The sequence below is a fragment of the Narcine bancroftii genome, chromosome 5 (genome assembly GCF_036971445.1).
Source record: "Narcine bancroftii isolate sNarBan1 chromosome 5, sNarBan1.hap1, whole genome shotgun sequence".
Lineage (NCBI taxonomy): Eukaryota > Metazoa > Chordata > Chondrichthyes > Torpediniformes > Narcinidae > Narcine > Narcine bancroftii.
In genome coordinates this window covers 167,391,389-167,408,388 of record NC_091473.1, presented here as the reverse complement: position 1 = coordinate 167,408,388, position 17,000 = coordinate 167,391,389, and the positions used below count along the sequence as shown (strand labels likewise).

Sequence of the window (17,000 nt, the reverse complement as noted above, 5' to 3'; positions counted from 1 at the left end):
TGACAATGAATCCTGATTCTAATCTATATCTAACTTTTTCCCCATAACATAAAACAAATGCCAAGTTTTGGTGAGAAACATGTTTCACAACTTTCAGAACCACAATTTGATTTATTTTTATTTTGTTCTATCGTTATACAGTGAAACCTCGTTAGAACGCGACTTGTTAATCTGCGGAATCGCTTATTACACGGGTATCTGTGGACCCCAAACTTTGCAATTAAGTTGATTAAAATTCAGAATACCAATATTAAAAGAATGCGCTTGCTTTCTTTCATTGAAATAGTTAGTTATAAGCCGCTTTCAGGTGGAATTGCTGGAAGAATGCAACTGCGGGTGTCTGCGAAGGGATCTTCGGGTGGCAGCGCTGAAGGCGGTGTTCTGCCACCTGAAAGGTCTGTAGCAGGGAGAGATGCCGTGAAGAAAACGCCGGCTCCTGAGTCGGGGCAGGGGTAGCCGCCCAACAGCCCCTCCCTCAGGACTGCGTCGGCCGCTCCAGCTTTGATGTGCCGCACCGGGGAGGAGGGCTATTTGGGTTTGATTATCCATGGGCCCTCTAACATATATGCATCTGTTCTGCGACTTGGCTGTAATGCAGTATGAAATCTTGGACCCCAACTACCACGTTCTAACGAGATTTTACTGTACTATCTGAAAAAGTAGACTCTAAGGGAACTCATCATTTTAATCATTAATTTTTGTGAGTCACTAATCAAATAAAACTCATTAGTTTAAACTGAAAAATAAACATGGTGCTTCAATTAAAATGTACTACAAAGTTCATCTACAGCTTCATTTCTGGATCACTGAAGGATACAGGTAGATGTATGTTATGGTCAACTTCTCCAGTTACCTTGGATGTCATCAGCGTGAGAGACATAGCATTTATGTTATTTTGTATCCCTGGCTGTTAGTTCCAATATATTTCTGCAGTGTTTGTTAAAATATTGCTTAAAAGTAGTTGAGAACTCAATAAGGAAACAGCTGGGACAGAAGGGGGAATAGGGTGAGATTTAATTGAGATAGTAACAGTCATCAAATCAACAAAATTTTGTACACTTTTGAAAATATATCAAAAGGTCTCATAACAATAAAAGAAAATCAGCAGGTTTCAATAAAGCAGATGTTATGCAAACACAATGTATTGAAGAAGACAATGGGCTAAGAATAACTGAAGGCTAATGCAAATCGTGAAACCAATTCTTAGAGCAAAAAAAATTCAGGGGTGCCAGACACTGCAGAGCTTGAAAGAAACTTTCAAGGTGATGGCCAAGAAGATAGAGAAATAAGCAAGCATCATGACAATGGATCTGAACTGCAAATGGAAATCTGCACAACACCTCCTGTATGTAATGTCATAAACACTGTGTACAAAAATGATTTCATTACAACCAATGGTTAGGCTTTACGTTACAAAGGTAAAGGATGCTTCAATGAATATTGATATGTAATTTTAATTTTTTAATTTAGGTGAATTCACTTAAACAACAAGTACATTGGTACTATGATATACTGCTAAAAGTTTAAAAGTAGGAGCAGTGACTCAATAATAATGTTTCAAATTAAGTTTTGTCACACAAATTTAAGATATGCTTGAATACATGTTAAATTAGAACTGCCCCATGTAATATATGTAAAAGAGAATTACAAATACTAATTAAAGTCCAGTAGTTTTTGAAACAGATCTGATTTTCAAATTTTAAACTGTTGGCAACACAGTATATCACAACATAAAAGCATCTTTTATTGGGTTAGTTTTATAAATTTCACCTAATAAAACTCACTTGTGAGGTTTCAAGCAGCAAAAATGCGTAAGATTCTGCCAACTCCTTTTCAGTTCGGCCCTCGTTTCTCATTTCTTTTCTTTTCTCCATGTACTAGTAACATTAAAACAAATTAAAACATTCACAACCTGGAAAGAACATTTACAATAAGTCAAAATTATGAAATACACAAACCTCCTTCTCTAGTCTTTCATTATGAACCAATCTAGCTTTCATGTACGTAAAATTAGCACTTGATGAAGACTCCAGGTAAGAAGAATTGAGAATTTTCAAAATGTCTTGTTTAAATTCTCTGGGACCAACTGGCACGAGTTGACAGAGTTCTGAAAGTAAATACATTCAATTAACACCACAGCACTTTAAAAGAACTATAATTATTTTCACTCAATCCAAGAAAAATTTCCTTATCAGTCTTATGCCTCAGTTTTCCCAATTGTGTAATTGAGATGATCACTTTTGTTTGTTTTCTATGATCAGCAAACTTTAATAATACATGGCATTATATCATGGCATACGAATCGTTTTCAGTCATGCAACACAAATGTGATGCAAATAAGTTACCTTCTATACTTTTCAAGCCATAGTAGTAGAAGAAATTACTTTAGTAATAGAAAACAACTTGTGCTCTATTTTAGTAGCAAGGAAACAGCAACACTCAGTACAAAAATAGTTTAACAAATACCCACACAGGTTGGAAGATGGCATTGAAGGTAGTTAGTTATTCATGCCTGTGAACTTTCAACATTCATACAGCAAAGGAGCACAAAATGGACATTGACTGAATTATAGTTTGCAGGATTAAAAGGCAGCAGTAATATGCATTCAAAACTGCATATGGAACAGAAAACGGTGATTAATAAATGTTTTTCCACAAATACTGCCTGAACTGCCAAATTCCACTGGCATTCTCAATGCTTTTTTTTTGTGTTGTTACGAGCCCAGAGGACCCCAAAACCCAGCAACTTTTAGTTATTTAAACAAAAGTTGCTTTTAATTATATTTAAGCATGAAACCAGGATCAATCTTTATCTTAACAACCTAACTTAACCCCCTTCTAATTCTTAGGGCACAAGTATGTAATGTGTGTATAAGTTCAGAAAAATTCTTTGATTCACAGTCCAATCTCACTTTTCATTCCTCCAAGTTCACTGGTTGCAAGCAATTCTTATACTGTGCACAGAATTTAACATTTTATAAAGTTCACCAGGCTTTGGTGCTAGAAAAGTAAATGGTTACCACTCAGGAAGGTTTTTGTCAGTTTTCAGAGAGAGATTTGTTGTTTGCTGGATATTCACAACTGATTCCTTTTAATCAGCCACTTCAGTGCCAAAGAAACTTGCCCCTCAGGGTTCTCCAGATGATAACCTCTTTCTTTCAGGTCACCACAGAGATCCTTTTTGTTTCTCTTATTTCAAGTGAAACATTTGGCAGCCAGTCCTTTCCTCCTGCATGAACCACAAGGGCTTTGACCAGGCTGAACTAAGCACTCACAACCCATCTTCCACAAGGTTTTTCCACAAGCTTTCCAGCTTGTCCTGTTCCAGTCCCAGCTGCTGCTGCTGCTGACAGTAAAACTGCAGAACTGAACTCTCTCTCTCTGATAAAAAAGCCTGTTTTACTCTCTCGGCTTGCAAGACCACATGACCCTCTTAGAATAGCATTCCACTCCAGACACCCAATGGCTCTGACAAGTTCTTTCAACCGTTGCCTTTCTGTAAACAACAATCCATTGGTGAAGTCTCTTGGGCACTCTCCAAAGCTTTTGCAAAGGATCTTGGCGCCGGACTGTCTAGCACAAGCAGAGCTCCAGTATTTTACACAAGATCTATTTTAAAGTGTTTGTATGTAACCTACAATAAAAAAAACCTGCCCCAATTTATCTCCCAAATACAAACACAACATAATCTGTCACAGTGCTCTATCATGGATTTTGTTTTATCTCCCAAAAAAGTTCAGGCAAGTTCCTCGTTTTCTTCATGAAGAGCCACTGCTCTACCTGCAACCATCTTTTACATCTATTCAAAAAAAAATTGCTAAGACACGATTCCCCCTCACAAAGCCATGTTCACTGACTGTCATCTCGCCATGACCTTCCAAATGTGTACATATCCTAACCCCAAGAATCCTTTCCAGTGGATTTCCTACATCTGATGTGATACTAAATGGCCTTTAATTTCCTGGATATCTTTTTTTCCCCACCCCTTTTTGAACAAAGATACATTAGCCACTCTCCAGTCCTCTGAGACCTCTCCTGTTGCTAGTAAAGAGGCAAAGCTATTTGCAAAGTCTCCAGCAATCTTTTCACCTGCCTCTTCCAATAACCATGGATTTATCCCATCAGGCCCAGTGGTCACATCCACCTTAATACTCTGCAAGATACCACCACCTTGATCCTGATCTCAAAATGCCATAATACATGAGGATTCACATTATACTCCCTTCTACTATTCATGTGCTTCTCTTTGGTAACTCTGATGCAAGGTATTCATTCAGTATTTTGCCCATTTCCTCCAACTCCAAGTACAAATTCCCACCTTGTCTTTGAGTGGTCCTATCCTCTCCCTAGTCAGTCCCTTGTTTTTACTATGTATAAAGTGCCTTGGGATTTTCTCTAATCTTGCCCAATAAAGACACTTTTGGACCACCTAATGGCCTACCAGAGTTCTTTCTTCCAATCTTTATATTCCTCCAGGGCTCTGATTGTAACTTCCTGACCTTGCATATGTTTCTGTTATCTTCTTGACTATGTTCATGACCTCTCTAAGTTCTCTTACTTTGCCATTCTAACCCTTCCTTTACATTGGAATATGCCAGTCCTGCACTCTAATTAGCTAGGCCTTAAACAACCACCATATTTCAGTTATGGGCTTGCTCATTAACAACTGCTCCCAATGAACTCCCTTTAGCTCCTGACTAATCATGTTATAATTCTCTCTTCCCCCCCCCCCCACTTCAATTTAGTTCTTTTCTACAGGGCCCAAGCTTCTCGTTGTCCATAACCAACGTGAAGGTTAATTAAGAAAGAGTGATCAACTATTCCCAAAATCCTCCCCTACTGAAACTCTGATCAGTGGTCTGTCTGGACTAATTCACCAATGTGAGGTCTAGCATGGCCCATTTACGGGTTGAGCTGTTTACAAACTGCTTCAAGAGACCCTCATATGCACATTTAAATTTTGTCCCAGCCAAACCTCTAGCACTAACAATGTTCCACTCAAAACCAGGGAAATTAAATCTCCCACTATGACCACCCTGTGTTTGCAACCTTCCATAATCTGTCTATCTATTCCTCCTTATTCTTTGATTGGCAATGATTCTACATTTCTATTGGCTCTGCTTAAAATTCCAAAAGAATGCAGTATTACCATCCTTATTTGATATTTTCATAGATCACATCAACTTCAGATAAGTTAGAAAATGCAGATAAAATGTGTAGGCCTGCAGGATCAATGCCAAGCAAATGGATTTTTAAATATATACAGGATAAATCTTATACTGAATCCTTACAAAAGTACCTTCATCAATCTACTCTAACTGCACAACATTTCTGCACATTCGAGATTCAAAAACAAGAGGGCAGAGAACAGTGTGTTGAATAAGAGCAGAATAACAAAATAATTTGTAGGCAATGGGAAAAGTGAGACCAGCTGGACTGCTCTTGCAGATTCACTGCATTAAAAACAGCATCCTTCCATGCTGTAACAATTGTGGGCTCCAAGTCAAGAATCTGATCAACTTGGATCATACGCACGCTCCTCCAGCCCTCCCTCGGCAGAAGCAGATATTTTTTAACAACATCCACCATTGGCGCCAAAGTGCCAGCAGGCTGAGGAAATGTGAGATCAAGAACTAAATCTGGCATGAAGCCAGTGATCCCAGCCCTCCTTTAAGAAGGCATCTCAAAGCACCAGTACCAACAATGCCTTTACAAATCTGCCAAATGTCAATTTTATTTCCTGAATTAAAACCTCAAGTACACTGAACCCGCTTCATTTAGTAAGCAAGAGGGTCCAGAAACAATGCCAGCATAAGTAAGTGGAATGAATAACTTGAGAGATAGCAAAAAAGATGCTGACCCAATCAACCCATTTTATAAATCTTAAGGACTCGGGAAAGAAGTTCTGAACCAATTCCCAGTTTTCATTAATATTCAAGTTTTGTATTTTTCTATGATTGTAGCTTCTTCACTGTTGCTTTACCCATTTTGTAATACAGGTCAGATTTGCCAATTCAACTCAAATCAGTAAGATTTTATGTAGTTTAAGATCATTTATATTATACAACTCTATTCTACAAAATCTGTATTACAAATATACCTTAACAAAAATGCACCAACTCTGGAAAAGTGAATTAAAGTGAGAGACAATTGGAAGCTCAGTTGACTGAATGACAATGCTGCAAAACCATCGCCCAATCACACTTTGGTTCCACAAAAGGAGACCAAGATAGGAGTGCTGAATGTTTTACACAAACCCAAAAGTAGTAAAAAATAAAAATGCTTAAATCCCTAGATGTGGGAAGAGGTTAAAAAAATGCTGCAAGATTTTGCATAATGCATTGGAAGGTGCCTTAAGTAGAAGAGTATACTAAAGGTTCCATTATTGTCATGTAATACTACATCCAGAATGTCACATACATGAAATTCTTTGATAAGACAGGCAGTCAGAGTCACCACTTTATCCAGCACCTCTCTCAGAAAACTACTACTCCTAGGTAGTCTCTCCTCCAAGTACTGACCAGGTCTGACCGGGTCAGAGATCAGACAATTTCATGCATATTCAGGCTATTAGGCTTCTGTGAGTGGAGAAAGAGCAGCATCTACCCATAACAAAGAGTTAAGGTGAAAGGACAAAGAGAACCCTATATTCCCTTACAACTACAATTCCCTTGCATGGAAGAGCTGTAATTCACAAACTGTTAGATTGTAAAAGTTAGATTAATATTTAACAAATTTATTCCATTTCCACAACAAAAAGAGCTGTGGACAATACAAAATGATTAAAAAAGCAAAATGCCACCCATATTATCATGCAAATATATCATACAAACTCCTTACAGACATCAGATTCAAACCCCGGTCCAGTCCCAATCTCTAGCACTGTAAAGGCACTGCACTAACCGCTACACCAACTGTGGTTTACATCGATGTTAGCAAAACAATGAATTTTGTGACTTGTTTTTTTTTTAATTTTTTTATTTTTCACACCATAAACCACATTGTTCATGACAATAAATTCTGATTCTGAAATCATCTTTACTCTTGTTCTCAAATACTCTCGTAATAAACGCCAACATACCATTCATTAGCCTACTTATTGCTCGTCTGCGCCTGTACGAAACATCGGCAATAGGTCCCTTTGAAAAGTAATATTTTTCTATAAGCTCTTCCCCTTCCTACTTTAGTCTTGATTAAAGGTCCTGACCCAAAATGTCTGACCATTCCTGCCCATGGATGCTGCCGAACCTGCAGTGTTTCTCCAGCATCTCATTGTTTGATTGATTACATGTTCTTTTGTGTTTTTCTGTTAATCAATATTTCTCTTCCTGACAGTCTAAAAAAAATACTTTTTCTGTGCACCAAACGTTTTCCATATTGTACTCCATCTGCCCATTTACTTAACTTAGCTGTATCACCATGAAACTATTCTTTATATCCAACTCCCAACTTATGATCCCAATTGCTTCAGGTCATCTGCAAATTTGAAACTTTATGACATTTGATCTCATCAGCCATAAATAGGATTACACTGGTCAATGAAGATTTTGCTTCCTGAACACATCTGGATGTATTTTATGGATTTTGGGCTACTGATCACAAAAATCACCTTAAAAATTTCCTATCACATACCATATTTTAGATATAACCTCTATTATTTTGATTTTAAGCCTACTAGTGTATCTGTCCAGTATTTTCAACTGATGCAACAAAATCACAGTCTACAAGATCCAAAATAATAAAGGTTTTTAATCGAATTGGTATTATACAATATGCTACATAAGCTAAATTTATGCCTAGCTACTTTTCCAATATTCTAATGATGGTGTGCAAATAAATTAATTTTCAACAGTGCAAATTGAAACAAAACTCAACTCTTTTTTTCAAGAATGAGACAATTGCTGTGCTACGAAAACCATGTCACCAGTCAGAATTCAACTTCATACCAGTATGTACATGGTCTGTTCTTAGTGAAAGTTTAAAATGAAAGTTTTAGAACAAGAAAGCTTTTTTTTTTTAAATCGACTCGGAGACTAGTGGAATGCTTTGAGTAACCGTAGAGTTCAGTGATGAAACACTGATGTGTTCCACCCAGATTCATTTGAAGGGGTTTGTCAACCCATAAGAAGGCAGGCATAGGCATGTGCTTAATTGATTTACTAATTATTGAATAGATTTTACGTGCCTCTGTGTGATTGATCTAAATATAGATCAAAAACTTTAGCCAGCAGCTAGATTTAAAGTAATCTTTAGACAAATGTGAAAAGTTGAGCAAACTTCATCAATTCCCATCAATGCAAAATTTTGCACACAAGTTCCCTGAAATTCGTCATTAATTGTCCTATTTAGGTCTTAAAATTAATCCTGCAAAATATGCTATTAGAACACAATACATTTTACTTTCACTCCTACAAGGGATGCCAAGGGGTGGCACGGATGACATAGCAGTTAGCACAATGCCTTTACAGCACCAGGACCGGGGTTCAAATCCCACACTGTAAGGGGTTTGTATGTTCTCTCCATGTCAGCATGGGTTTTTCCCGGAGGCTCCGGTTTCCACCCACTGTTCAAAACGTACCGGGGTGTAGGTTAATTGGGTGATCTAAATGATAATGTGGTAAATTGGATCAACAAGTTTGCTGATGACAAAAATACAGGAGGTCTAATGGACCGTGAGGAAGATTTTCAAAGCTTGCAGAGGGATCTGGGCCAACTGGGAGACATTTTGTATTTTGGAAGAGTAAACAAAAGTAGAACATACACAGTAAATGGTAGGGCACTGAGGAATGAGAGGAGCAAAGAGATCTGGGAAAACAGATACATTGATCCCTGAAGGTGGCATTGCAGGTGGACATGGTTGTAATGAAAGCTTTTGGCATCTTATCCTTCAGTAAAGGATCCATTAATGTCAAATACTACTACATTTACAATGTAACTTATATGAAATTCTTTACCTTTTCCAACATAGGGAAGACAGAGACGCCACTTTGTCAAGCACCCCTCACAGAAATGAGGCCCCAGTGAAATAAATCAAAGTATTGAGTATAGGAGTTGGAATGTTATGTTGAAGTTGTTTAAGATGTTGACTTTGTTCAGGCCATATTTGGAATATTGTGTGCAGTTCTCATCACCTAACTACAGGAAGGATATCAATAAAATTGAGAGTGCAGAGAAGATTTACTAAGATGTTACCAGGTCTTCAGGAGTTGAGTTACTGGCAAATATTAAACAGGTTAGATCTTCATTCCTTGGAACTAAGAAGAATGAGTGGAAATTTGATAGGTTTACAAGAGGTATAACAGAGTGGATGCGAGCAGGCTTTTTCCACTTAAATTAGGGAAGATCCATACGAGAGGACATGGCTTTAGGATGAAAGGGGAAAAGTTTAGGGGGAACTTCTTCACTCAGTATGATGGGAGTGTGGAACGAGTTGCCATCTGATATGGTGAATGCAGGCTTATCTTAATTTTTTTTTAATTGGATAGATACATGGATGGGAGAGGTCTGGAGGTTGATGGAATGGAAGCAGGTTATTAGGAATAGCAGAATGGTCAGCAGACTAGAATGGTCAAATGGCCTGTTTTCCGTGCTGTAGCATTCTATGGTTTGTTCCATGGGTGTAAATTGGGCAGCATGGACTCGTGGGCCAAAATGGCCTGTTATCATATGTCTAAATTTAGGCAAGACTATTTGAATTTTTTTGACTAAAATTAACTTACCCACCTGTAAAGCTGCCTGTTGCTTGTAACTTTATATTAACTTTTAAAGAGAAAAATGTTAGCATAAATTTTCATCAATTTAATACAAAATTTTCAATACCTCTACACTTTAATTCCTACTGGGAGTTTGTGTGTTTTTATTTTTCCTTCTAATTTCACTTAATAACCTGGAAAAAGTAGTTGGTTCCTTTCCCAAAATTAGGACAATCTATGAACAAAAAACCCACATTAAGACAATTCTGCTGCCCTTGGACTATCCAATATTGCAGATCCACTCACCTTGTAGGATAAATTATGACTAAATTAATAAAAATTGTCCATATGGGGGGGGAAAATGGCAATGGTCAAATACCTATCAGGTACTTTCTACTAATGAATAGCAAACAAGCTTTACTTCAGATAAATCCTGTGTAATAATCAAGAATATATCTTGCTGCACCTATTGTACTCTTCTGCTTCTTGCTACCATCTCCTAAACAGGCTTACCAATTCTCAGTAAGGAATCCCTTTCAGTGTAGTTGGTGTCCCAAGCATAAACAGTATTAAATTAGCATTAAAAAAAACTCAAGGTCATTTTGTTTCAATGACGCAGAAACTCCAAGTATGGCAAATCTTGCAAAAATCCTGCAAATTTTATTCTGAGCGAACTCCTATCCACCTTGGCCACAACCATTTGAGATCATATTACATAAATTACTGTAAATCTAAACTGCTTAATCCAAAATGCTAATGGAAAGTCAAAAGAAGCATTAAGGTCTTGCTTGGTATTGTCTGATTATTTGTTTTAAGCAATACAATTTGGTAAAGAAACAGAAAGATAAAAGGACATGTCAAATTTAGTCTGACAAAGAAATTTTAAAAATGATCAAGAAAAAAAGATTTGAAAATGGTCTTAATTGTACGCTGTTGTCTTCCAAGGTAGAGTTCATAACTGGAGTCCTACACATTGGATACCAGCTGGCATATATTACAATGGGATTCATTTGTTGAGATCAGTGCACATCCAGTCACTTTATGACATTTACTCTATGGTTGATAACAAGTTATGTTATTGCATATCCAAGTTAAATGTAGAAGTCTATTAAAAATCAATATCACTTCTCAACTTTCTAGTATCCCTCTCTCCTCTATCAGGGACTGTATTTTTCTCCCAATAAGTACAGTAATACAAGCTATGAATTCATTCTTTCAACTTTTGAGTCATCAATTATATATTTATGCCAAAGTTTTCCTCAAACTGTGATAAGTTTCCAAACTGTGATCTACTGAAATGCATTTGTACATTGATGTCAATGGAGCTATACAAGAGCGCGTCTCTATTAAGGTATTTCTTAACTAATGCCCAAATGGGCACTAATAACTTTTGAGTCAGTGGATTAACAATGCAGGTTGATAACCTTTCATCATGACTGATGAAAGCTAATTAAAACAAAATCTTAACTGTTTCTCCACAGGAACTGCTGAAAACTTCCAGACTTTCCCATTTTTACTTAAAAAGATTTCCAACATCCATGAATGTTGTGGAATTTAATATTATTGGGGTAGGGGATACTCGTAACTTCTTAGTTCAAATCCAGTTATGTTGTAAGAATCCATGGTAACTTTTCATGATTATAGAAATTTGCTATAATGGGGCATTGTGGATATTATGCAAAAAAACTAAAGCTTCATTACATTTTATTGTGGTAAAACCGGCAAAAAACCAAGACAGCTAACATGTCATTTTATAAAGTAACAATACAAATACAATAAATTACCATTTCAGGTATTTACTTCAGATTGATGAATGATCCTGAGGAATGAACCTCAACCATGCGGCTATGCCCCAAACCAGAATTCAAAAGACAGCACATGACATAATCCAAACCAATGACCAACGTCTCCGTACAACAAAGAAACCAGATGTGCAAAAAAAAGGCTCTTAATTCAGATCTAAAATATAGTGTCCATAAGGATGGTAGGAATTGGATTTCATCACAACCTGCAAAAGGGAAAATAATTTGAAGCAGAAAACTAGGGCAATAGGGTGGAATTAAATGAATGGCTCTTTCCAGACTCACTTGACTATTTCAATAGAATGGCTTATATCAGCAATACATCAAAACATTTATTATAACTTCAAACCGATAGGATACAAATCACATTCTGCATTACAAGATAGCATTAAGACCAAGTTATGGGCTGCTTCATTGCCTCTGTTGTGCCATAACTTACTGGGGAAAAAATGGTTTTCCAAATTTGGTCCTCTTTTCCACAATTCCTCATTTTGGTAAAACACCATTGGTGTTGCGTCCAGGTTCGGTTTAACGTGATGGCATTTCGGGGAAATGCAAAATGAGCTGAAGAGGTCATTCTGTAATTTTCAAAACCATTAATCCTGTTTCGATGGCCTTTCACCAAGACTTGAAAGCCTACACAAGGCCGGGATGGGTTTCCCAACTTGCGGTTGGATTAACAAGAAACCGACGTCCTCTCTGGCACACAAAATTAAATGAATTACTCCCTTGTCCATTGCATCAACGGGTAGGAAGAAGAAAGCCAAAAGGCTAGTCAACACCAAGAGTCTCTCCACAAGGCCTTGCAAGGCAAGGACAAATGCCCCCCAGGGGGCTGGAGGGAACAAAAGGCCTGGTCAAGTCACTGCATTGAGAACAGAAATTCCATATTTCTGACCACAGACCACATGCTTGCCTTGTGGTCCACTTACCTGCATCTCCTTGTGGCTCTAATACAAGTATCTGAGGGGGAGTTTTTCCCCAACCCCCTAGTTTTCTCATTTTGCTAACGCCCCTATAATTTAAAAAAAAGAGACGGATTCGAACCTCTCTCCTGCAAGAGGCAAAATGAAAGGGAAATGCATCAAGAAACAGCACCGTGCGTTTAACAGACCAAGGCACCTTTTTTTTCTTTGTTCTTCTTGGGGATCTGAAAACTCTTCCGAGCAAGGTCTTCGGCCGTTTTCTGCACGGCTGTGGCTCCGCACTCCTCGCTCTCTGCGGCAAACTGGCTGGGAGCCGCCGCCGAGTCCGCTCGGAGCAGCCCGGGGGCGCTTCCCGGCAGCGGCCCTTGGACTTGTTCGCCATTTTGTTGTTTGGTTCTCGAGGCGCTGCGGAAGAGAAGTGATGATGACTTCGCCCTGGCGCCAGCTCCGGCCCCGTTCTCCTGCCGGCAGCCTTCTCTCAGAAACGGGACTCGTTTCTCCTCAGTGTCGCTGTGTAAAGCCATTTTTTTTTGGTGGTGGTGGTGGTAGAGGATGGGGTGGGGGGGGAGTGGAAAATCTTGCAGAATAGCTTATCTATGTGTTTGTGAGCAGCGCGGCCCTGTGCCTCAAAGACCCCGCGCCATGCTCCCTCCGTCGTCCTCCTCCTCCTTCACTCGCGCAGCACCCGCGCCACAGAGGCGAGGCCACGCGGCCCAGCAGCCAATCACCGCACGGCTCACCGCGCACCTGTATAAAAGGCGCGGGTGACGCAGAGCGGTCATTGTTCACTCGCCGTCCGACGGAGGAGTTGTGCTCGAGGGTGGGGTGGGGAGGGGGGGGAAGGGGTACAAAACGACGCTCCAAACAGCGTTTTAATGGTGGGGCAGTTAACGAGTGCGTAGCAAGCACCATATCCAGCTTCCGCGCCGCGCAAGTTGACCAAGGTGCTCGTTGAACGCTAGGCAACGTCGATCGGGGCGTCGCGGTAGCGCTCTTTGAACTGTGGCCTCGTGATCTTCTGTCAGGGAGCAGATTCCTGTCGATGAGGATTTGTCTGGAGCCATTCCGCTATGGACTTTAAACTAGCAGGCGGTGGTAATAGGCTTGTTTCGTTGAGCGCCCTGGGGACTTTTTTTATTTCCCCTGATGTTGAACGATCTTGACGTAATTGGTTAAAAACTGAAATCCTCTCACACAAATACCATCATCTACTACACTGCCAGTTCTGAACTGGCTCGGGTTCTCTCTGACTTTCCCTTTGTCTGACTTTGCAGGGCACATGTCAGCCAATATCCGGTGCAAACCTACAGATTTGCAGAACTACCTTCAACTAGATTGCCTTTCACTGTTCTGCATTGTTGGCCATCCACTTCTTGCACTGCCTGCCTCTTTCAACTGTATTGTATAGGTGAATGGTAGGATGTCAAAACCCTTGAAGATGTCTGGAAATTGATCCACTGTTTCCTCTGCTGTACCATGCATTGGAGCTGTTGATGTGGTACAGCCTCTTGATTAGACTTGAGTCTTCACATGCTTTATCACCAAGCAGTGATTCATGTCTATCTGGGACTACTGTGAACCTGAGGGGGTGCTCTTCTTGTTTAACTTTCACCTGGAGTTTACATGTCACCTTTTGTGTCAATGCTCTGAGCTAGACAGGATTTGCACGGATGTATGGCTTTATCTTCATTGCCCTGATGTTGTGTTCATGGATCAAATTGACTTTTGACCCTGTGTCCTGCTTGAAAGGAATATTTTTGTTCTAATATGACTCCCTTATGTGACAGGTGTAAGAGCAGGGAAGCATATGTTCTAGTCTTTTCCTAGTCTAGAAAAATACTGGAGAGGGATTTTCTGTATTTTAAAATTTCAATATAGATTTTGGCACAATGGTAGGGTATGATTCTTTATCTCTAGTTCAGTCACAATATTTATTTTGGTGGCACGCAAGTTTACTGAAATGGAAGGATGCTGCCCCACCTACTCATGATCAGTGGTTGCATGGCATCATGTCATGTTTGAATATGGAAAAGTTTTGTTATTCAATTAATGATTCAGATCTAAGATTTCAGAATTTATGATTCACTATCTTTATAATTTTATTCTAGTGTAATTAAATTGACATGCATCTTTTTCATGTTCTTTATATTTTTAAACCATTTTTCTTACATAGACTTGTATAGCATCTGACAATGCAGTGAGGTAAGGGGTTTGAGTTTTTCTCCTCTACTATTCTTTCATCCATTTTGTATTATTCTTTAAAAAAAATGCTAGTTAGAATCTAATTATTGGATAATGAGTTACAATTTATTTGTTAGTGATATACAGAATATCTTATTTAGTTTATGTAGCTGTCCATACTATCTTATTGAATTGTACCCTTTTTGTATGCTATTTATTAAAATCAATAAAAACATTTTAAAGGAATATTTACTCCATTTTTATGCAATGACACAGTTCACTGATGGAAAGCAGACGCTGCAACCATCACTCCCTCAGCAGCAATATACCCAGTACCACGGAGACCTGACGCTACCGCTGGGATCCCCCCTAAGTTCGCTGCAAACGTCCCAAAGCCAGAGACAGCCAACAGCCCCAAGCACCCAGGTTACTCCTCCAGCAGACACAAGCCCCATAGAGGCTCTACCAGCAGCTCCCAGTACCACAGGGTCCACCCTTGCTACACCTAGACCCAGAGACCATGTGGAGACCGGGAACAACCCCCAGGGTGCCCCCACATTACCTAAGGGACCAGAGACTGCGGCTTAGCCTTGTGCTGCGACCAGACAGGCTGGAGCTTGACCCCAGAAATCCTGGAGCCGGCATTCACTTCGGCCGCTGGCAGAGATGCATTCTGAATTGCATGGAGGGTTCTGAGGCATCGGATAAAGAGCTATTGATGCTGCTGTTAGCGCAGCTGGGAGACCACCCTTACTCCCTTATACAGGATGCCAGGTCCTACCAAGAGGTAATGAGCACTTTACAGAGGCATTACAGTAAGGGGCATAGTGAACTCCACTCCTGGTACAGGCTCATGACCAGGTCACAACAAGTAAGGGAGTCTACCAGAGACTTTATACTCTGAAAAACCTGGCGAGAGGCTGCAACTTTAAAGCAATATCAGCTCAAGAGTATGCCGAGGACCTTATTAGGGACAGAATTGTTGTGGGCATACGGTCCACTGAGACGAGACATCGATTGCTGGAGAAAGGAATGGTGGGGCTTTAGAAAGCACCAGGAAAGAATTTGAGGAGTACTCACAGGACCCTGGGGCTGGGACAAACATACTGCTGGACTCTAGCCCCATGAAAAGAAAAGTATGCTACCTCAAGAATTCACAGCAGCAGCAGCACACCTTGATGGTCCCAAGTGCTTTTTTCTGTGGACAAAGAAAGCACCCCAGAGCCCTCTGCCCTGTCAAAATGTCTGTTTCAAATGTGGAAAACGTGGGCATTAAACAAAAGTCTGCAGAAGCCCCAAGGCCCATTCTCATGCTAATGAGAGGCAGGAAAGCTCTTTCTCCACAGACAAACAGAAGAAGAATGCCATGTGCAGCCGGCCATCTTGGACAAATGCTACAGAGCAGAGGACACAGTCTTCAGGAGATGAATATGACGCCGAGTACTATCAGATGGAACGACATGAGGGACACACCAGACTTGCTTCCCTACGTATGAATCAGGCGAGACCACACAATTTATCTGATGCCACTTTGTGCATTAGAATTAATGATGTGAGGGTAAATTGCTTAAAAGATAGTGGAAGCACTGAAAGTTTTATTGACCAGGGGTTAATCAACCGCCTTGCCCTCCCCACACTCCCGTGTGAGCACTGGATCCTGTTAGCAGCCAGCAGCCTTGCGGCTGAGGTAAAACAGTTTTGCAGGGTTACTCTAGAAATCCAGGGCACAAAATATGAAGGGTTCAAATTACTAGTACTCCCTCACCTTTGTGCCCCGATACTATTGGGGTTAGATTTTCAGTGCTAGGTAGAAAGCTTTACAATAGTGCACAATGGGCCTCACCCCCCCACTACGCCTTACGAAGAAACAACACTGCAGCCTGTCTGTCCTGAACATAGAACCCCCTCTGCTGTTCACACACCTGACCCCAGAATGCACACCAATAGCCACAAAGACCAGGAGGTACAGCCAGAGAGACAGAGCCTTCATTAGGACAGAGGACCACAGGTTACTAGAGGAGGGCATCATAGAGCAGAGCACCAGCCCCTGGAGAGCTAGGTGATTGTAATAAAGTCAGGAGAAAAACAGCGCATGGTAGTGGATTACAGCCAATCAACAAATTTATACAACTAGATGCCTACCCCCTGCCACGCATAACAGATATGGTCAACAACATTGCGCAGAATAAGGTGTTCTCCACAATAAACCTGAAGGTAGCATACCACCAACTGCCCATTAGAAACAGCTATCACATTTTCATGGCATTTGAGGCAGACGGCAGGCTGTATCAATTTCTGCAACTCCCCTTCAGTTTCACCAATGGGAGTGTCCCTGTTTCAGAAAGAAATGGACCGAATAGTAGATGAGTTCCAACGGAAAGCGATGTTCCCCTGCTTAG

General features: G+C 40.1%; 1 protein-coding gene across 5 annotated transcripts in view; it reads right to left on the bottom strand.

Moving 5' to 3' along the window:
* LOC138764156 (protein TASOR-like) overlaps positions 1 to 13,113 on the bottom strand; it is an 86,326-nt gene extending 73,213 nt beyond the window's left edge. For all 5 annotated transcript variants that reach the window (XR_011358006.1, XM_069939644.1, XM_069939648.1 and 2 more), the window contains exons 1-3: positions 12,617 to 13,113; positions 1,959 to 2,107; positions 1,785 to 1,877 (exon numbers count right to left, since the gene is read on the bottom strand). Coding sequence is in view for 4 of the 5 variants with exons in the window: in XM_069939644.1 (XP_069795745.1) it covers positions 1,785 to 1,877; positions 1,959 to 2,107; positions 12,617 to 12,944 (570 nt within the window). In the remaining variant the exon portion in view is untranslated. The remainder of the gene's footprint in view (positions 1 to 1,784; positions 1,878 to 1,958; positions 2,108 to 12,616) is intronic.
* Positions 13,114 to 17,000: the final 3,887 nt, after the last annotated feature.